The sequence below is a fragment of the Danio rerio genome, chromosome 2, assembly GCF_052040795.2.
Source record: "Danio rerio strain M-AB ecotype USA chromosome 2, GRCz13ab, whole genome shotgun sequence".
Lineage (NCBI taxonomy): Eukaryota > Metazoa > Chordata > Actinopteri > Cypriniformes > Danionidae > Danio > Danio rerio.
Window position 1 is genome coordinate 11,987,401 of NC_141022.1, and position 23,526 is coordinate 12,010,926.

At 38.2% G+C, this 23,526-nt stretch overlaps 1 protein-coding gene across 2 annotated transcripts in view; it reads right to left on the reverse strand.

The window, feature by feature from the left end:
• slc44a5a (solute carrier family 44 member 5a) overlaps nucleotides 1–23,526 on the reverse strand; it is a 252,938-nt gene that overhangs the window by 66,637 nt on the left and 162,775 nt on the right. For both annotated transcript variants that reach the window (XM_087239869.1, NM_001423791.1), the window contains 1 exon segment: nucleotides 3,396–3,469. In XM_087239869.1, the coding sequence (XP_087095995.1) occupies nucleotides 3,396–3,469 (74 nt within the window).

Here is a 23,526-nt window from a genome sequence, read left to right on the forward strand (position 1 = left end):
ATACATGTTGATGTGCATCTTACGAGCTGCGCCACTGAGACTGTTAAGCGTACTGCAATATTTTACCCCTATAAACCACACTATTTCTTTTCTAATTCACTCAGTGCGATGTTCAGACCCAACTGTTGTAACTAAATCAGCTAAACTCTCCCACTCATTTTTTTTCTTTTGTTGTTAATTCTGGAGAACAAACTTGCAAATAACACCGCTTTTCTCCGGTCTACCTCCGAAAGGAGCACCTACAATTCACATTCTGTTCAAAGTTTCTCTTTTTGCTTGCTTTTGCCATTGCTTTTTCGTTGGGTTTTGCCAAAGTAGAGTTATTTGCATATTCATATGGGGGAGGAGGCAGGGAGGGGTTTTGTGCTCGTGCATGTTGCGCTCAGTTTCACGTTCATTCGTATGTACAAAAGAATATGCGTGAGATTTGGCGTACGCAGTGTTTCATACATCTGAATTTTTTTCTGCGTACGCACATTTACAGTTTTGTGCGTTCGCAATGTTTTAGTAAGATTTCCACGCAAGTCTTCGTACATGAGGCCCCAGATGAATTGGGTAGGCTAAATTGTCCGTAGTGTATAAGTGTGTATGAGTGCGTATGGATGTTTCCCAGAGATGGGTTGCAACTGAAAGAGCATCCACTGCGTAAAACATGTGCTGGATAAGTTGGCGGTTCATTCCGCTCTGGCGACTTAAAAAAGGGACTAAGTCAAAAAGAAAATGAATGAATGATTGAATTAAAAGGGACGCTGATGAGTCCCAGAAACATGCATTTCCAGCATTCTTCAAAATACAATCCAGGCTCAATCTGAAAACGTACCACTATATACATTTTTTGGAGAGCGGCAAATATGTCCCAGAAGCTAAAGTATGTTTTTTTTTTTTTTTTGTGAATCCACCAGAGGCCGCTGTGTATGCTGTTTCAGATCTCAAATTTATCTCGTGAGTGGCATTCACGCCTGCTCTTCTCACATAAATCCACTAGAAGCCACTGTCGACTCACTGACGGACTGACTGAATGACTGACTGACCAATTAACTGACCTGCCCTCTTCCTTCCCTAAACACAACCAATAGTGTTTTAAAAAGCACCGATTGACTCGCCCACCCACTTCCTTAAACCCAACCAACACTTTTAAAAAGCAATCCAGAAAAAGAAAAGCCCTCGCCTGATTTTTACCATGTTTTCAGATTTTACCATATTCTCACCCTGTTATTTACTTGTTTATTTTATGGATTCCATTTTTGTCTTACTGGCTTTCTGAAACCGTTTTTCACCAGACTCGAACCCTGTCATCATTGTCAGCTCCTCTCTGCATCTCAAGTCTGCCGACGTACATGTTGAGCTAACTGAACAAACTGTTAACAGCGGTAAAAAGCTGTCCACACGGAGATAAGAGGTCAGCCGAGAAGCGTGAAAAGCAATGGCATCATACCGCCTCGTAGCGTTCATTTTAAAGATGAAATGCAGCCGTACGTACTTCTGGCTACATATTTCGCGGTCTCCAGAAACGTATATAGGGCTACATTTTCAGACTGAGCCTATGTTGACAAAATATCTTCTTTTGGATTCAACAGAAGAAATCCACTATTAAATGTTAACCAAATGTTGGAGAGTAAATTTCCTTTCGGGTGAACTATTCTTTGAACCTATTGGTTTGCAAATTTAGTGAGCTGTTTGTTTACTGAAGACCTGCTCTGACCTGATAATTTGAATAATTCATTTGTTGGCTGTCGACTCTCTCTTAACCATTTCAATTTGAGAACAGATTTAAAAGTATATAGTGTTAACAGGTTAACTGACAGGATTTAGTGTGTTTATAAATCAGACAATGCTTTTTGTCTCTGATCAGGTAACAATTTTTCCAATTCAAAATAAACTTCCTGTTATATATTAAATGGCATTAACTACCATGCTCATACATTTAAATTAATCATTTGGTACAATGCATTTTACGTACATGCATGTTTTTATAACTGAACTTTATTTTTTATTATGTTTTTGTAATTTTAATAACATCTGTAATTAATTTCTGTAATTACATTTATAATTACACTGTTGACCTAAACTACCTGACAAAAGTCTTGTCATCGATCCCAGTTGTAAGAGCAACAAATAATGACTTGACTTTTAGCTTATCATTTAGAAAAGTGGCAGAAGCTAGATTTTTCGGATGAATCATCTGTTGAACTGCATCCCAATCATCACAAATACTGCAGAAGACCTACTGGAACCCGCATGGACCAAAGACTCTCACAGAAACCAGTCAAGTTTGGTGAAGGAAAAATCATGGTTTGGGGTTTAAATTCAGTATAGGGGCATGTGAGAGATCTGCAGAGTGGATGCCAACATAACCAGCCTGAAGTTTCAAGACATTTGTGCTGCCCATTACATAACAAACCACATGAGAGGGCACATTCTTCAGCAGGATAGCACCCATTCTCATACTTCAGTCTCCACATCAAAATTCCTGAAACCAAAGAAGGTCAAGGTGCTCCAGGATTAGCTAGCCCAGTCACCAGACATGAACAAGAACATGCCTGGGTAAGGTGAAGAAGGAGACATTGAAGATGAATCCAAAGAATCTTGATGAACTCTGGGAGTCCTGCAAGAACACTTTCTTTGGCATTCCAGATGACTTTATTAATAAGTTATTTGAGTCATTGCAGAGATGTATGGATGCAGTCCTCCAATCTCATTAGAGTCATACACTCATTATTCATTATTTCTTTTTCCACTGCTTCATGACTTTATATTCTGTACTGTACATTATTTAAGTGACAAGGCTTATGTCTAAGCAAAGTCAGACCTTAATGTCCTAATTAAATAATTAAAAATCATTAAATAATTCATAATTAAATACATGATCATATTTTATTTTGGTAAAATAAGCATAATCTAGAAGCCTTTTCCTGTCATATAAGCCACTTTTGATACCAACTGATCAACTATAATTCAAGTTATTATTTGTTGTTCCCAAAACTTGGATAGGCAACAAGACTTTTGTCAGGAAGTATACACATTACACCTACTCATTCCACCAAAATTGCCCCTAACCCATATTCGTATCCTACCTCAATAGCTTCATAAGTGTGCAATACAATATGAACACAAGTACAATGTACTTTTATTTTGATTTAAGTACCTGGTACCACTTAATATAAAGTGAGGCCCTTTTTACATGTATAAACAGTTATGACATGTAACTGAATAAGTACAATATTTAGTTTACATTGATGAAATAGAGATACTTTAAAAATGTACTTAAGTACGGTTGTGAAGTAATGGTAATATTTCATTACCATATACCACTAAGACTGTCCCATGCTGTTTGTTTCTCAATAAAATGAAATGATAACAGCTTGTTCCTCATATATGCAGGATGCAGTACTCACCAACAGTGCCCAGTGCAATGTAGCCAAGGATGACAATGACGAAGAGCACACAGCACAGCACATCCGTACAGCCTCTGCAAAACAAACGACAACAAAAGATATAATAGATATTAAGGGCTGTGTTGAATTTCGCATAAACTCATGAATTAAATGTAACCCTGGACCACAAAACCAGTCTTATGTTGAATGGGTATTTGTGGCAATGGCCGACAGTATATTTTATAGGTGAAAAACTTTTTCTTTTAAGCCAAAAATCATTCAAACATTAAATAACGATTATGTTCCATAAAGAGAATTTGTAAATGTCCTACTTAAGATATAACTTTTGATAAGTAATATACATGTCTAAGAACTTAATTTGGACACTTTTAATGGCAATATTCATAGTATTTCGATTTTTTTCATAACCCTCAGAATCCTGCTATAACTTTTAACTCAAATTTTCTGTTTGGACAAAAAAGCTTTATTTTGTGATTAATGAATGAGGAATGTTTACAAATTCATTGCAGTTTTCAGAATATGTTGTGTTAATATAAATTAAAAACATTCAAAGGTAAGAAATATTAATGATAGATCTGCATGATAGAGAACTTAATAAAACAGATGACCACATGTTGACTGGCTGATTGGATATTATCTCTTACGAATACAATTCCATAGACAGAATATCGACCAAATCAGTCGATAGGCTGCTAGTTTTAGCAACATCTTTTAAATGTGAGCTGATATCATTGAGAGCAGCAAGGTCACATCTACTGCTGCCGCACATCTAATATACTCTAGAGATAGTGTCGCACATGCAAATCTTTGACAAGGTCGACAGAGTGACATGCTTGCAGAATAAAGAGGAGCAACTGTACAAGAATATAACAAGAGAAATAAAGAGACCCAGACAAAGTGCTTTGTTAATCATGTCAACCGCCTCAATGGTTGAATCAAAATCATGTAAAGAAATGATAAAATACTTTGGTTGGCACTATAGAACTACTTTGTGTGAATACACCATATATTCTGTAGTTTTTTTAATGCTTACAGTTTATTGAAGTTATGTGTAAGTGAGTTAAGGTTACATTTTTAGAAGACGCTTTATTTTAGGAGGCATAAATTGAATTGGAACTGTCAAGGCTCTTGGGTAAAATTGAGCCGCACATTCTCAATGCAGGTTTGGGTCTATAGTGCTCTCTTGTCCTGGGCTGTATCTGAAATTGCCCCCTATAACCTTCTTTAATATTCTCTACATTAGTCCACTTGAAGAAGTCATTTAAATATGTGAGAAAGGACTAAATGTTGTTTCGTTTAAGCTTTGCTGTTTGATAAATGCCTCAGAAGAATTAGATTTGTACTAGATAACTTCGATGCAATGGCTCAGTAGGTAGTGCTGTCGCCTCACAGCAAGTAGGTTGCTGGTTCGAGCCTCGGCTGGGTCAGTTGGCATTTCTGTGTGGAGTTCACCCTGCGTTTGCATGGGTTTTCACCGGTTACTCCGGTTTCCCCCACAAATCCAAAGACATATGGTATCAGTGAATTGTGCATAGTGTATGAGTGTGAATGAGTTTGTATTGATGTTTCCCAGAGATGGGTTGCAGCTGGAAGGGCATCCGCTGCGTAAAAACATATGCTGGATAAATTGGTTCATTCCGCTGTGGTGACCCCAGATTAATAAAGGGACTAAGCCATAAAGAAAATAAATGAATGGATATATTAGACAACTTCTTGGTCAGACCCTGCGATAGTTATTTAACACTCAGTGAGATAAGTCTATTAGTACAAAAAAAGGTTTGATTTCTGTCATGTATACAAAAATACTTTTTTTTTTTTTTAACTATACACCGATAGGATTGTGCTTTAGATGCCCCAAATCATTCACAACGGCTGACAAATTATTTAAAGCTTTTGTTCAAATGTATATAAAAGCAGAGTAATTTTTCTCCCACAATGATGCCTCTTGTACCGCATGTCTTTGGACTGTGGGGGAAACCGGAGCACCCGGAGGAAACCCACGCGAAGGCAGGGAGAACATGCAAACTCCACAAAGAAATGCCAACTAAGCTTAGGTTCGAACCAGCAACACAGCGACCTTCTTGCTGTGAGGCAACAGCACTACCTACTGCGCCACTGACTCGCCCCGCCTCTTGTACATTGTCTTAATAATTTTTTGAGAAGCCATGTGTCATGTCTGCTAAAAAAATAAATAAAATTGAATCAAAGTAATTTTAAGTCAGAATTTGTCACGGTTATGAATAAATTCAGCCCTAATTGTATAAGATGTTAGGATTAAAGAGATTATTCACCCAAAAATGAAAATTCACTCACTGTTTAATTACCCTTATGTAAGTGGTTTCAAAACTTTGTTTCTTTCATCTCTTGAACACAAAGGAAACTATTTAGAAGAAAACTGAACCTGTAACCACTGACCTTAATAGTAAGAAAAACTAAAAATTTTCTTAATGTCTTCTTTGTGACAAGTAAAAGGTAAGTAAATGATGACAGAATTTCAGTTTTTAACTTTAGACACAATTTTGTCTGTTTTTGCTGGAATAATAGACTAGGATCTTTAAATAATATAAAATAATGCACCCGCAAATCAGCTTAACACTGTTGTGGCATTACCACCTTGCTTCTAATAATTCAACAGTCCACCATTAATTATTCATTACATGTATTAAAAGCAGTTATAACTGCTAGTTTGTTATGTGGATTTACTAATTTTTACGAATGAGAATTTATTGTAACGTATTACACCATGCACAATAAACAGCATCAATATGACAAAATATGGCAAAATCCTTCTAGTATGATTGTGAATAATAACTCTCCATTACCCAATACTGAATTATTCATTTTTAGGACAAGAAAATTAAAGTGAATTAACTGTTCAAATAAAACTCCTGAAACTGAATAAACCCCCCCTCTGTCTGATATTTAATGGCCTTTCAGTGAATAAAAAACAGTCAGAGATCATAAAGTGTCCTATGATCATTTCACAGCACTTCCACAGCAGGAGCTTGAACAAGTTGGGTTTGTTTAAATAATTGTTTATTTATGTCTATATATATATATATATATATCACAGCAAGAAGGTCGCTGGTTCGAGCCTCGGCTGGATTAGTTTGCGTTTCTGTGTGGAGTTTGCATATTTTCTCTGCGTTCGCATGGGTTTCCTCCTGATGCTCCGGTTTCCCTCAAGAGTCCAAAGACATGCAGTATAGGTGAATTGGGTAGGCTAAATTGTCCCTAGTGAATGAATGTGAATGAGTGTGTGTGGATGTTTCCCAGAGATGGGTTGCGGCTTGAAGGGCATCCGCTACTTAAAAAAAAACATGAGCTGGATAAGTTGGCGGTTCATTCTTCTGTGGCGACCCCAGATTAATAAAGGGACTAAAAAATGAATAAATGAAATTAAGTATAATTATAAATAAATATCAGTGTTATTGTTATTATACAATTAGTATTCTAAATAAATAACAGAAATTAATGTAACTGGAAAACAATCTAAAGACAGATATGGAGTGAAGCTAACATAATTTAAGAACTCTTTTGCATGAATATTAGTTTCGTTAGAATAAAATTCTATAGACGATTCAAGAGATTGCAAAAAAAAGATGTTTATAGAATTATCTGTTGTGTGTGGTCTTACTCGACTTTTGGCCGAGAATTAGGTTTATTAAGTCTTTCCTCCGTGACTCATCATCCCTCCTTTTTGCTTCATACAAAAAATCTATCAGGAGCCATGCTTAGTATAAATTAGATCCCCATCATATTATTTGCATTTTGTTTTGTCGACTAGCAACACTGACACCCTCACATAAAATACTAAATCGGCGGTTTCACATGCATGTTCACAACCGGGACTTTCACCAGGAGCAGAGCAGCACATCAGCATCAAGCAGAAGAGGTGCGTGAGGCGTGTGGGTGTTGTTGTTTTTTTTGCACATGATCAGTTTGCTTTTTGATTAAACTACATTTCTTTCATCAGCATTGGTTCAGTTGCACATAGTGAATAACGTGAGATTACCACTCTTAATACATACACTTGCATATAAAGTAAATCCTATCTCAAAGCATTTATATGGGCACTGGCGAAATGGGGTCTAGCGACGCCCCTGGGCAGAGTAGTCCTTTTGTAATCTAATTAGGCGCCTCATGTCGTCACATGCCGCCACAAAAGTAGTGGCTATAAGTCTTGTGAGTTGGTGTCTGTGCTACAAATACTTAAAGTTCCAGACCATCTATTCTGTTTTATTGTGCAACTATAGTAACGAAAATATTTATAATGATATGTTGAACTTTTATGCTTGAACATTTGGTCAAAAGATTTAGATGAAAAGTTGTAAAATTGTAAAATGTTTTCTCTATTGAAAAACAATACTGTAGGTCAATAGTGAAAAATGACTTCACTTATGTCAGCTTGTGTGTTTTCTTGGACAGCTAAATATTGGACTTATGAAAAACAATTAATAAAAAATTGTTTGCATTGAAAAATTATTAGCTGAAGTTACGACAAAGTGACAGCCAACAGTGATTTATGGGTTATTTTCACAATTTCTAATTGAATAGCAGTCAAAATAAGACAAATCAGATTATTAATGGGACAAATTCTGGACCTTTGTTAGAGAGGAGTGTGTCTTTTGAACCAAACCCCCCTTGGCTATAGACCTGGGGTGCGTTTCCCAAACAACGATGTAACTCGTGGCTAAACTATCATAGTATGATGCATCGTTTGGGAAAAGAACGATTTAGTGACGAGTGTTTCCTAAAACCGTAGTTTCTCTGCTGCAGATCCATCATTTGAACCACGTTAGTTATAACGTAAAACGCCCATAATGATGCTCTAAATGGGGTGGAGTAACTACTTCTTTAAGGGTGCAGTAGGGGATTGTCTTCAGAAACATTTTTGTTGTGCTGGTTGAAATTCTCTTCACAGTTCAATAGTACTGATTAAAATAAATGATCTAAATGTATTTATATGTATTTTTATAATCTGGATAAGGCATAAAACTAAAAAATTTTCATACAATTAAAAATTGTCGGGCCGACATCTCCCATAATTCCGATAAGCAGCTCAAAATGTCTGTCAGCAAATGTAGATTCGGCCTTTTGCGATACAGTTCACGCAGATCCGCCATTCGTGCGTGACAATCCCAGACCGAGAAAAATCAAATGCTAAATTGAAACTTTTGAAAATCCTGAATAAATATTGTAGATACTTTTGCATACTTACTGAGCTGAAGTTACTTTTATACTCACATTGGTTCATTTTTGAACAATGACAGCCTTCCTATACTGTTTACCAAGCTACTCTACTTTAAATATTCGCTCTGAAATAGCATGTTGGTATGGCTTAGTAATACATGTAATTCCTGCACGCTGCCGGCCAAACACTAACTGGCGAATAACATGAACTAGTGGGTTGTTTGTTGACGTGACGAGGTGCGCGTGCTCGCGATTTCAGGAGGTGTGGCTTTGAATCACAGTCCCTGCCCGCCGTCCAAAGATAATATGCCAAGCGGTTAGCATTTTGGCAGATCACCTACTGCACCTTTAAAGAAGAGTCCCATATTTTCTTTGTGCAAATTATATTAAACGCGCACACGCATTAAAAAAGTCCAATATTGGTAAAAACATGCACTCATTTTCTATATTAACCTTTCTGTTGTGTTCGGGTCAAATCTGACCCATTTACAACTTAAATCACTCAGAAATATTGTGTTTTACATCTGGTTGCCTCAAGGCCTTATGATATCCTCCACACTATTCATTTGAACATATAAAAGTGATGATCACATCTTTCATTGAATTTTTTTTATTTTTATTTTTTATCATTGACTGATTTAATCAACCTTGTTACACCTGTGGTGTTCCCAGTCAAAAGTAACCGCCATAGGATATGAATGGGATATCCAGACTATACTCATCCATTAGAAAGAGAACATCCCCACACACACACACACACTCAACTAACTCACTCACTAACTCACTGACTCACTGACTCACTCACTCACTCACTCACTCACTCACTCACTCACTCACTCACTCACTCATCACTCACTCACTCACTCACTCATCACTCACTCATCACTCACTCACTCACTCACTCACTTACTCACTCACTCACTCACTCACACATTTCAGACTGAACAATGTCTTCTGCAGGTACACATTTTTTCCGCGCTTATGTGCCAATCCTCCAACCTGATCTCACAAGGAAACGTACAATTTTACATTTTGTGAGTTTAGTGGCTAATTCTTATGAGTTCCTGCTGTGTTCTATTCCCAATTATCCAACCTATGCTCTGTTCATTTAGAATATTCTAACATTTAAACTGGAATTATTAAAAAAAGCATTAAAGTCATTACTCTTAGGTTTATTTTGCTTTTTAAGTATTTTTACAGTTCAGTTTTAGCGATCTTTATGTTTACAATTGCGCTCCCTTTGCAGTGCACTTTAAAAACATTGATGTCATTTTGAACACAGCCAAGCGGAATTTATGTTACGGCTCCAAAGCTGTTTTTTTTTTACTGTCATTGCTTCAAAGCTTGTGAAAAAAATTTTTTTATTAAGAAATGTAGCCTACTGTGTATGACATGGGCCTGTTTGTTAAAGCCTTTCTGCAGATGTTTGCATGTGTCAAACTGTAAAATTAGACATCTCAAAAAAAAAAAAAAAACTGAACTAGCACTAGTTTTGAGCAAGATGATAATGGTCTAATCCAATAAAATAACTGATGCTAAGCTAAGCTAAAAGTGTTCCTGCTACACCTAGAGATACAGTAGGCTGAACGAAGATTAGCAGAAAGCAAGAAAATAGAAAGAAACACACATAACGATGGGTTCATATAACAGATAGCTGTCTGTGTGAAGACATAATACATTGTTTTATCAGCAAGTTAAATCACGTTGGAGGATCCGACGCTCTCTCGCAGCAATTCATAACATTGATTTAGTACAATCTGTAATAATTTAAACAATCTCATTCATACAATTTAGTATGATTTGCTAATCCCCAATGATGGTTGGGTTTATGGGTGGGGTTAAAAATCTTACATTTTCATATGACAGAACTATGTTTCTAACTACAGCTCCAGAGGTGTAGTTGCAAGTGCACAAGTTTGCGACACAGTTTGCAAATGTTCATTGGAACAACAAATTTGGCAAACTTAAAATCAATTTACTATGTTTGTAAAGACGGAACTTGCGACCTTAGGTGGTTACCAATGGTTTTCGGTAACGCACCCATGAATAGTAGCATAAAATAAAGTGAAAAAAGCAGTCAGAAATCATAATGTGTCCTATGATCACTTTTCTCCTTACATAGCACTTCCACAGCTTTACAATTTATATCAGATCACATTTCACTACTTTAATCACTCTGACAGACTATGCATCAGCTTATTATTCTGCTCATATTTAATCATATTCATGGAGGCTTTTTAATTGTTTACAATGCATTGCTTTTATGATTCCAGTCATTATGAAAAACTGGAGACTGTCTTTTTTGTTTGTTTATTCTGGATATAAAACATATCCAGCTTTCAAACATTCCACACTGAAAATCTAATCTCTGATATTGTCTTTCTCGTCTGTGTTTATTGCAGAACTGTCAGATACTCTTAGTAAGCAGACTGCATATCTGGATATACTGAAAGACCTTCCTCAGCGTTCATAAAAGTAATATTTGCTTCTCATAAGTTGGTGCTGAATATGGGCTGGCAGTAAGAAAATTGCAGTGCTGAAAGCAGAAAGTAATTACCAATGTCTAATTCGTTCACCGCTTACAAATTGCGCTGCTTGCCTCTCAAAGGGTTTGATGAAAATGATTCTTTGGAGTAGACAGCTGTGTCTGGGTAATTTCTGTAAGGGCACCACAGAGGTTGAAAGGTAGAACTTTTTGAAAGTGGGAGTTCAAGCTCGCGGAGCATCTTTCATTACAACACACAGGAAAGTATTCAATTAGTACAATATGCTATACATATACAGTTAAGGGCCATCTTGTGCAATACTTGTTCTTTTTCAAGTATTTGTCAAGTGATGTTTCACGCAGAGTATTTTCTATTTCTTTCTTCTAGAGAAAGTCTTGTTTGTTTTCATTCGGCTAGAAAAAGAAAATCAGTTTTTAATTTTTTCAAAACCATTTTAAGGACAAAAATATCAGCCCCCTTGAGCAACATTTGTTTCAATTGTCTACGCAACAAACCATCATGATACAATGACTTTGTAACCACGGGGAGTGACACAAACAACTGAGGTAGGATCCAATTAATCAGTGGTCATGCAACCAATGGTCAATACAGGTGCAAACAGGTATATGGAGACAGTCCAGAATCGTAGTCGAATAACAGGCAAGAGTTTAGATGGCAGGCAGCAAACAAGGACAAGGATAAACTAGGCTAAGGTCAAAACACGGAGAAACAAGTCAAGGAAATAGCGTTGTAGTTTTAATATTACAGTTAACAAGACTCGGCAAACTGAATGAGTGAGTGTGTAGCTTAAATAGTGTGTGCAATCAGTCTCTGACAATCCTCAGGTGGTGTGAGTGTAATCAGTGTAGATGAGGAAGCATGTGTGTCTGGGCGTAGTGCATGTATGAATATATAGTCCAGAAATGGCGGAATTGTAGTTTCCGTTATGGTGAGTGAGATCCAGCGATCTATGGAGTTATGATCGCTGGTAATTGTGACAGACTTGCCTAATAACCCTAACTTGCCAAGTTAATCTAATTAACCTAGTTAAGCCTTTAAACTTCACTTTAATCTGAATAGTATCTCTAAAAATATCTAGTGAAATATTATGTGCTGTCATCATGGCAAAGATCAAAGATATAAGTTATTAAAAATTAATAATTAAAACTATTTTGTTTAGAAATGTGTTGAATTTTTTTTCTTTCATTTAAATAGAAATTGAGGAATATTTATTGTCACCTTGTGTTTGGAGGCATGGAAGCTGTGACTGCATCTTTAGTGATTGGACAGATTTCCTGAGAGTGATGAATTGCTTTTCAACGTCTTTTCAGTGTCTCTCACATTGTCCAACATTAAAATGATGTAGATTAGTGTACAATGTTTTATATTTTATTTTATAGCCACAATGCCAATTTTTTAAAGTAACGCAATAGTTACTTTCCCTGGAAATTAGTTACTTTTATAATTAAGTAACTCAGTTAACTTTTCAGTCCCCAATTACACCGAATGTGTACTCTTGTTCAGTTATAATGGAAAATATTGAAAGCCTATAACTAATTATTTCAATGATCAAAAAATATAATTTTTTAGAATATTCTCTTTTGTATACAACTGAAAAAGCTAACTCATTAAGGTTTATAACTCCTTAAGAGGGAGTAAACAGGGAGTGAATTTTCCTAAAATTGAAAAAAATCCTTTAAAATTTAACAAATCTACGAGACTACTGGATTATATATATCAATACAAGCATGTAATATATGATTAAGATTAGATTCAGAGATAGATTTAGGAACGGTACTCCTGTAAAAAAACAGCTATAAATAAACAATGTTATTAAAAGCGATACTTTTATCCAAACCTGGCTCATTCTGAAAATGATATATACATTTCTGGAGACCGCAAAATATGTCCAAGGAGCTAAGCTGTCAGAGGCCACTGTCGATTGACTGTTTGACTGACTAAATGACTGACTGACGCACCCTCTTCCTTTCCTAAACCCAACCAATTGTATTGATTGACCCGCCCATCTACTTCCCTAAACCCAACCAACAAAGCAATTCACAAGTTTCCAAAGCAATCCAGAAAAAGAAAAGCCCTCATCTGCTTTTTATCACGTTTTTAGATTTTACCACATTCTCACCCAATTATTAATTTTTAGATTCTATTTTTGTCTTACCCGCTTTCTGAAACCATTATTCACTGGACTAAATACCCCATTGCTACTGGACAAACTGGTAACAGCGGGAAAGCCGTTCATATGGAGGTAAGCGTCAGCTTGTGGAACGCTGTCATAACACCCCTAGCGTTAATTTTAAAAATGAAATGCAGCCATACAAATCTCTGGCTACATAAATTGCAATCTCCAGAAACGTATATAGGGCTACGTTTTCAGAATGAGCCTATGTTGGTATTTTAGTAATGAGTAATCAAATTAATTGCTGTTTTCCTCATTACAAGATGTTGCCGTTACTCACAATAAAATGTGCGTTACTATAATTGAGAACACAGAAGCGGTTTTCATGCGAGCAGCGTCTCTGTCAGCCATATGATCTCTCTTTCCCTGGGAGTTAGATAGAGAAATCAGAGGCAGAGTAGTGCGAGTGTTCAAGCACACGCACAGTCAGTGGCACCCATCCACGACCAGGAGTCAGAACGATGGCAAATCCAACAAGTTCACAGGTAGCATTCGCAAACTAGAAATATAAGCACTACATTCTTTCCTTGAGGTGAAAGGCAAGAATGTTTATGTTTCGAGCAACTTATGCTCAGGAAAAAAGTGTGTCTCAGTGTGCATCAGTGACAAGTAATTTTAAGCTAATGAGGCGCCTCACGTCGTCACATGTCAACACAAAATGACTAGGTATAAGTCTTAGGAGTTGTAGTCTTTGCGATAAATATTTAAAGTTCTAAGCCATCTATTGGGTTTTATTGTGCAACTATATAATATTTATAATGATATGTTGAATTTGATGGTTGTCTCTCATGTTGTCTCACAACAACATTAAAATTATGTAGATTAGTGTACAATGTTTTATATGTATTTTATAGCCATTTGACAATTTTTTTTAAGTAACGCAACAATTACTTTCCAACCCAGGTTCATTCTGAAAACGTAGTCCTGTGGACGTTTCTGGAGACCTGCATTTAAATTTTTTAAGCGAACGCTATGGGGCGTTGTGATGCCGTTCCCTTTAGCGCTTTTAAGCTGACTGCTTATCTCCGTGAGGAGGGTTTTCCAGCCGCAACCAGTTTGTCCAGTTGGCTTGTTGTGTAGGTCGGCGGACTTGAGATGCAGAAAGGAGCTGACCACAACGACAACCGGGTTCGAGTCCAGGGAAGAGCGGTTCCAGAAATCAGGTAAGACAAAAACAGAATCCAAAAACTAAAGTGAATAACAGGCTGAGAATGTGGTCAAATCCGAAAACGTGGTAAAAATCAGACGAGGGCTTTTCTTTTTTTTTTGTAAATTGTTGGTTGGGTTTAGGGAAGTAAGTGGGGGGCAGGTCAATCGGTAAAACTGCTTGAGTTTAGAGAAGGAGGAGGAGGGTGGGTCGGCCGATTGGCCGGTCACTCAGCGGCCTCTTGTGGGTTAGCGCGAGAACATCGTGAGCAGGATTCGCGAAAACAGAAACTGCACAAATATGTACCTCCCAGGACATATTTCGCAGCCTCCAAAAACATCCATGGGACTATATTTTCAGAATGAGCCTGGGTTGTTACTTTCCCTGGAAATAAGTTACTTTTATAATTAAGTTACTCATTTACTATTTGTGAGAAGTAATGTGCCCAATTCTGTTTATTACACAGTTCATGTAACTACTAAACAGTGAAAGAGTAGATGCAAAACACGACTGCAACAAAGTTGTAGCAAATTTTTTTGCATCTCAGCCTAGTTAAGAGTCTTGATTCACAGTTTGCCAGTCAAGGTCTGATTGATGTAACCACGGGCAGCAAGTCAAAATGTCAAGGGAGGATAGCATGGTTTCACAATGCTGCCTGTGACCCACTGACCCTGCCTTAAATTTAGAAGGGTAGTGAGGAGCAAAAATCTCTTCACAGCAGAGAAGTCCTTGGAGTCTTTTGTCGATTTTCACTTTCTCCTCCTGCATAGCAGCTACACACAAACATTAGCAAAATATGTTTGTCATAAATAACTGTGCTCACCGAAAATATCCTTGAGTTTAATATATCTAGCAGTAAACAAGGCCTTGAGGACTGACCCGAGTGAAGGCTTTAGAAAGGTACAAGAACCATTATGGATGTAATTACCCTTAACTTGCACCTGAAAACGAGGCACAATCCAGACATTATATAGGCCCAGATTTTCATGCCAAGGTTACACTAAACCAGGTTTGATTGAGGTCAATCTCGCCACCCTCAAACGTAAAACCTTAAGCGCACCTCCTCTGTAAATAGATACGGAAGGGCAGGAGAGATTTCAAACGCATAAGCCGATTAGAGCTCATTATCAATAGCAGCAGGTGGGTCAGTGCTCTACTAAACACTGAGCTCACTCTCTGCCTAAATGTGTTGCTCACTGCCAACCAATTTCATATAACACTTAATCATGCTGTTTAACTAATTTCAGGCATATTTGCCGTTACTATATTTTTTGTCACAAAGGGATTGGTTTGTTTCGTTCACTATCCTTAAGTATTTATTCACTGGTGTCAAATATTTGGCAACTAACTAATGTCCTAGCAGTCATGGCTTCAGTTAATCCCCTAAATATGCTAGAAACCACCTGCAACATTCATACTGTAGCAATCTATTAACATAACGGATCTAGTAAACAGGGATTACAATTCCAATAAGCACTATTTAATTCCAGGATCCAAATAGCAATGTTAGCAAACATCTCCACCATTTGAAAAGCCTCCTAACTACAAGCTGGGAACCATCTAGTAACCACTTATCAATCCTAGGACAACCCAAAACATCCACCAACAAGTGAGCAATGCTAGAAATTACACAAAGACTTCTAGCTAGGAAATTGCAGCTAAAACCAGCATAAGCTTAACTGGTTTAAACTGGAAGCAGCTGTCCTGTCAGCCTGGCCAAATTACACAAGTTGGCATTCAGCTTGATTTTAGGTGTGCCTGATCAGCTAAAAATCAAATATGACCATGTTGGGAGACCACTGAAACCACTGAAACCACTTTCTAACCAGTAACCGTTAATATTAAGCTAAAGCAATAAAAAAATAAAAATGAGTAAAACACTGGTAAGTACAAACTACCAATATACTAGCAATAGGCAAGCAAACAGCATTTAATGCTCTGTCTAGCACCTACCACAACACCTGAGGATCCAACCATCAACGCCTTTTCAACCACTAGAAGGGAAACCCCAAGTATTAGAAACAGCCAGTAAAATGCACTGACAACTACCTATAACACGCTAGCAACTAAATATAATTTTATACAAATAACCCATAACACCACAGAAAAAGCTAACAATGTACAACCACCCACAATAAGGGACTACCACCTAGTAAATTACTAGAAACATCCTACAACTTTCTAGCAAGTTTGCAAACCATCTAGTAATAAATATACCACTATAAAGTTTTGGTGCACTGACTTTTGAATTGTTTTTTTATAACTATAGTTGTACTACAAATACCATTATTCTACGGTTAGTAATAGCAAAACCATGCTTACATTGTGGTCACCATAGTCCACTAAAAAACATGTTTTTTAAGGCTGCACAATATTGGAAAAAACTAACATTGCGATATTTTGTTTTTCTGCAATATATATTGTGATATTCATAGAATTTTAAATAAAAAGTTTTTATGGTTTTCTGGTTGTCTAACAGGATTTAGGTTGCAGAAAGACAATTAAAATGAAAGTAACACTGTATAGTCTTTATTGTAAAATGAATGCAATTAATTGTTTGTTAAGGGTTTAACAAAAAGAATGTTTGTTAAAGTTACAAACTTTATACTTTTGTGTGCCCAAATGATTTAAACCTGCATCAAGTCGTACAGTCAGGCCCTAAAAGATATCTAAATGAAAACCTTTCAATCTGTCAAACTTTGCTATGACTCCACAAATCACATGTGTTCTAAAATTATGGCTCTTCATTATATTCTTAACTCAACCCTGGTGAAAATAACAGCCTAAACCAGCCTGGGTTGGTTGACTAGTTTTAGCTTGTTGACCAACCTGGTTTTAGAGGGGTTTTGGCCATTTTCACAGCCTGACCAGCTAAGACCAGGCTGGTCAACCAGCTAAAACCAGCCAACCAGCCTAGGCTGGTTTAAGCAGTTTTTTCAGTATGGAACATTTCAGATCCCTACAGGTTACTACAATCTTACTAAAAAAAAAAAAAAAACATGGGGATACAATAGCAACAAGCCAGGTGCCCTTTGACAAATGAATATCGCGGTGGTGGTTGCCGGACGAAAGTGAGGAGTGGAGGAGGGGGTTCGGGTCGTGGGCCCCTGATAATGTCACTGGGGGCCCCAAAATGTGTGGACCCTTATGGCTCATTTCCACTGAGTGGTACGGTACGGTTCAGTTGGTACGCTTTTATGACTGTTTCCACTGTCAAAAAACGTACCGAACCGAACCGTACCACTTTTTCGACATCCTTTCGAAAGGGTACCAAACACAAGAAAGGATATCAAAAGGTGGAGCTACACGCGCAGCTGAGCACTAATTGGTTACAGAGTTACATCACAATCCGTTAGAAGGTATATTGTATGTTTAAAAACAACACAGGTGTTTTTTATGAAAATCGGTATAAGAAGTGGCCAGAAAGGGTTTTTCAGCTTGTCTCATCTGATGTTCTCAGACTTGTGATTCCTTCAAAGTGATTTTCACTGGGTATAAACTCAGAATTATCTATCGATTGGTCAGTGGTAATGTGCTTGAGAGATCTCCGAGATGAAGAAAGAAACTGCAGAGAGCTGCATCAGCTGGTCAGAGGTGTCTGAGAAACTGCTTACATTCACTCCAACCCTCATAAGCCTTTACAAACACATCTCTCTCTAGCTAAATAATTGAACTGTGTTTTTTTTCTCTGCCTCTCCCTGCTTTTCATTTTTTTGCACTTTTGACCCTTTTTTGTTTTTGTGTGTGTGTGTGTGTGTAGCTGCTTCATTCTGACAGTATCTCAGCCTTACTGAGTATAACAATCTGAATTATGGACTTTTGAGTGGCCTTTTTTTCTCACATTGTGACCCTCGTTGTATTACATTTCATGTCAATTGTTTCAGTCTCTCTATCTCCATCTCATGTGCTGCGAGTGTCTCGGCTCAATTATTGTCATGCTTGCCAGCCGACACTAGTTGTACTGCTGTCTGCTGAAGCCACTCTCAGGTCTCATCTTTTCTCTGGGATATGTTGAAAGAGGTTTGCCCATCAGCTCACTGTGAATTCACTCTTAAATATCCCATCACTGGAACTTGGAAAATAGCTTCCAACTTTTCTGATTCAATTTTGATTGTGATCAGCTTTCATATACCGTTTTTACTGAATCTGAATGTAGTTGCTAGAAGTACAGAATTGCATGTCATGGAAAAGATCATAGTTTAAAACCATGTCCAGATTATACATTTTAGTCTCTTTTTATTTTATTTTTATTTTTTTTACATTTTTACAGTCTGCCCTGCCTGATTTGACTTATGTTATACATACAGTAAACTAATTCACAGTATAGTAATCAATGACACATGATTTGATTTCCTTTAAATAAATTTCAACACATCAATAGAACAAAAGTATGACCCTTACACTCAATAGCTGTTTCCATCTACTAAGATGTGCATTAAAATGAAAGACCCAACTTTTGATCTAACTTTTATTCATATTTTTAATATTCCTTTTAAATAATAGGATATGCACATAAATTATAATATAAAATATTTCCTCAATAGACATAATAAATATGTTGCCTCTTTAGTTTATTTGATAGGATAATATACTAACAAGTTTAATCACATTATCTCAAATGTTATTTTAATAATTCTAAAAATATTTATCTGTAACTAATATAATTTTGTATAATTATCTCTCAGAACTGACAAAATTATGCACCTGCCTCCAAACTCAAGAGAACATTACAGTGATTGTTACTGTCCAAAACAATGACACCATTTGCATTTAAAGCAGTGTTTCTCAACCACGTTTCAAGGTGACCACCAACACTGCATGTTTTGGATGTCTACTTTCTCAGTCACACACTGGGTCTTTCAGTCTCAGCCAATGAGCTGATAATCTGAGTTAGGTGTGTTTTGTTAAGGAGACATGGAAAATGTGCAGAGCTGGTGGTCCCCCAAGAACATGGTTGAGAAACACTGATTTAGAGGATACACACATTCAAAATTGATTGTCGTTTTAGTTTCATTCATTCATTCATTTTCTTATTGGCTTAGTCCCTTTATTAATCAGAGGTCGCCAAAGTGGAATAAACCACCAACTTATCCATCATTTGTTTTACCCAGCACATGCTCTTCCAGCTGCAACCCATAAATGGAAAACATCCATACACACTCATTCACACACATACACAACAGACAGTTTAGTTTACCCAATTCACCCATATACCACGTGTTTTTGGACATCAGTTCACCACTCTTCACCGAGTGCAAACACAGTTACACGGACACTGGAGCGTTTTAAAGCAGCGAATATTAGTCAATTCATCAGCGGATTGCTCGTCTGTGTTTGCACTCTCTAAACAGCGGTGAAGTGCAGTAAACTAATGACCTTCACGGCCAATCACAGTCATTTCTGGTGAGGACTGGTAAATACTATGGCAAATCAGCGCTGTTCAGTGCCAACAGTGCTTAAATGTTAGTGGGAATTTGACTTTTTCAATAAATCTCAGTATTGAAATTCAGTATCGTGACAAGTCTAATATAACAACAGAATCAGTTCATTAATTTGAGTTTGATGAATGTCATCTAAAACGTGCATTTGGAAAAGAAAACATTTGCAAACAGTGTGACTCAGGTGATAATTCTGGGTTTCTTTCCACCACAGCCTTATTTTCACTTTTGAAATGGCGGCCGTGTGAAATCAGTCTATTATGCACAAAATGAAAGCGGCCGCCCCTACTCATTATTTCGCTTCAGTTGAAAGTCAACATACTGATATAGAAATCGCAAATCATGAATGGCATTGTGTTATGTATTGAATGGATTATACTAGCGACAAGATGATCCCAAGGTTTCCATAACATGGACCAGGCCGTATCCTGAGCAGCTGCTGTGGTGGTCATGGAGGAGTGGAGAGCATGAGACGGATTCCTGTGACACTCCAGGGACAGACGAGTCTTCGCTGAGGTCCAGCTTTCCAGCCTCCGGTGCCTTGACTGCAGCTCTGCACAAGACGTTTGGCCAGAGGAGAAATGGTCGAGCCCAACTGAGCCTGGTTTCTCTCAAAATTTTTTAATTCTTCACTTAAGCCAATTAGTGAAGTTTTTTTTCCTCGCAGCTGTCGTCACTGGCTTGAATGGTTCAGGATCTGTAGAGCTGCACATCAATAGATTGCTCTTCAGTGTTTGGACTCTCAGTAGTGATTTTTAAACCACACTGAACTGAGCTAAACTGAACTTAAACTGAACTGAAAACTTAACTACACTTTCAATTGACTATTTTCTATGTGAAGCTGCTTTGACAATCTACATTGTAAAAGCGCTATACAAATAAAGGTGAATTGAATTGCAAATAGAGTATTAGCTAACATTAATGGTTGTCATTATCTGATACATATTACATTCTTTAAAAAACTTTTATGATTTAAGCTCAAATCAGAAGCCGACAGAAGCCAGCACTATCATTGTCAGTACGCTTTACAAAGGCTGCACATAGCTTTCTGAGGTTTCTGACAATTTATGATGACACAAGGCGTAACTTCCCATCAAGAGCAGTGGCTGATGGTTCGGTGAAATCCGCTTCTCCTATATTAGGTTGTACATTCAAGAACAGCAATAGAAAAGCTCACAGATTAAATCTAATTTAATTTCACCCCTTTAAAAAACTTATTTTAAGTAATGGCTGCCTTGAAATTTAAATAAATTAAATTATTTAATGTACACTCTTTTGTTTTTACTCTGATCAAAAAACTCAAAACTAATGACAAGAACAAAAATGTATAATGAAGAAAAGCCAAATCAAAGTAGTACAACTTAAACTTGAGGATTGAATGTTTTGGAACAAATGGTTTCGAAAGACATAAATGGGCCTCATCATGGGTTTACAACTAATTACTCAATAAGTTAAGTGCCAAAAAGTGTATACATGAGGAAAATAATTCACTGAGGCTATTTACTATCTTTCATCTTTTATCTTTGCATGGTGCATTATATGGAGATGTACACGCACTTAAATGCCCTGGACCACAAAAACAGTCAAAGTCAAACTGCCACACTGGAAGAATGATCGAATGATGGAGAACTACCAACTACCAAATTTAATGATGCAACTGGCAGCATAATTGTACAAAATACATGGAGAAACAGACCCGAAATGCCAAGGTAAAGAAATACGAGACTGCACACAGGTACTGTGGAACACAGGGCAAATATACAAAGATTAATCAAAATAAAACAGGTGGTATGAATCAAACACAAATGAAACATAGGAAATACTAACAACAGGTGGGAAGAGAAACAAAGGAATCACATGACATGGATGGACTCAAACACTTTGACAAACATAGCAAGAGCACATGGCACTGGGGGAACACAGAGTTCTGACAATACAGGGGAATCTGAAAAGGGTGAAGGATCTGTGAGCCACCATGGGAACGACAGGATGAACGTGGATGTAGATGACAGGAGAGGCCAAAGTGTACCAAACAAAGGTAAGAGGGATTTGAAGCAGGAGGAGTTTTGTAAGACCAAACCATGACACAACATGAAGACGGCACACTGAAGAGTCAAAGAGATGAAAGACAATGGAGGGTAGATGACTCCAGGGGGCCAATAATGGAGATATGGAGATAATGGAGATGTGGTGGAGGAGCACAAGGTAGAGATGGAGAGTCAAAGGCCATAAGTGAACTGGAAGGCCACAGTGGGCCTAGAGTGACTGAATGCAGAGGTGGAGCTGGACAGATGAATAACCTTGTTGGAGCCGTAGGGATTTGACTGATGGATGAGGACAGTCCAAAGCTGGCATGGCTAGAGGCCTGAGGGGAAGAGCCTGAATGGCGCCAACAGAGCCAAAGGCCTAATTTCAACATACATTAGATACTTCAGTCGTGCATAACGTGTATTCAGCTGCAACTGGATGTCAGTGAATTGAGTTTGTAAATTCATTCATTAATTTTCCTTTAGCTTTGTCCCTGGTTTTTCAGGGTTCACTGCAGCGGAATAAACGAGAGGGGTCTGGATGCAGACTTGGTGCAGTCACAAGGTGAGCTGCATTTTTGATGCCCACACCTAACCATACCCCAAAGTGCATTTTGTCTGACATTGCATCTCTGAGATGAGCCACTATTCTACACCAATAAAGAGCTGCCCAGGTAGTCGAAAGACTGGTGACTGCCTGCTGCAGGCGTTGCCCTCCCACCTGGCTGGAGCTGATGAAAAGCATAGAGCTGGCGGAAGCATCAGCGCCCCAGGATGCTAGGGAGAGAGCGGAGAAAACCCAGAAATGGTAACCTGCGAAGGGCACCATGAGTCCAGTACACATACCCGCGGCCCCCTCGCCAATGGATGCGAAGTCATCTGCTTTTTTCGTAAGCTTTTACACCCGGTCCTATCCCTGACCCTCCATGAGATGGACAATCCCAGTCCCGAGAATTCATAGAAGGCACCGGACGACACGCGAAGGGGGCCGCCAGCAAGGCCGCCCACAACAGCGAGCAACAGGAAGAGTGAGAGATGCGTCTCCCCTCCCTCAGACACTTCGCTGCAGGTCAGTTTCCTACACTGAGAGCAGCGAGCGGATAGGAGCCTTGCTGGTCCAGAGTCTGTCTGGTGGACCAGGAGGTCCGTCAACCCGCACCTCACCCAGCCTGTTACTCTGTTGTCAAAGAAGGTCTGTTGTACTGGATCGCTCGACGGCAGGGGGAAGAAACAGACATCGTGGGAAAACGGCCAACCTCTAAGAGCTCCAAAAGCAGTACTACTAGCCAGGACTGGAAGCGGAAGTACGTCGACACTGTCAGCAGTGTCCGGATTGCCAACGCACCTCCCCTCGACATTCCCCCCAACCACCAGTCCCGCCACCCATCATCTGGGTGCCCTTCAGCTGTACCGGTAGTAACGTGGCAGACCTGCCAGTTTGGCTATAGCATCGGCTGCAGCCCGTTGGAAGAGGGGTATTTAAAACACATTGTCGACAACAATGGGAGAGCACTGCTAGGATAACAGCAGGAACCACGCTCACTTCACTGGTACTTCACTGCACGAGCTTACATACCCCTTTGGACGCAGAACTCACTGGTCTGAACATCTCCGCGTGCCTTTTCCTTGCTTCACTTCCTAAATTA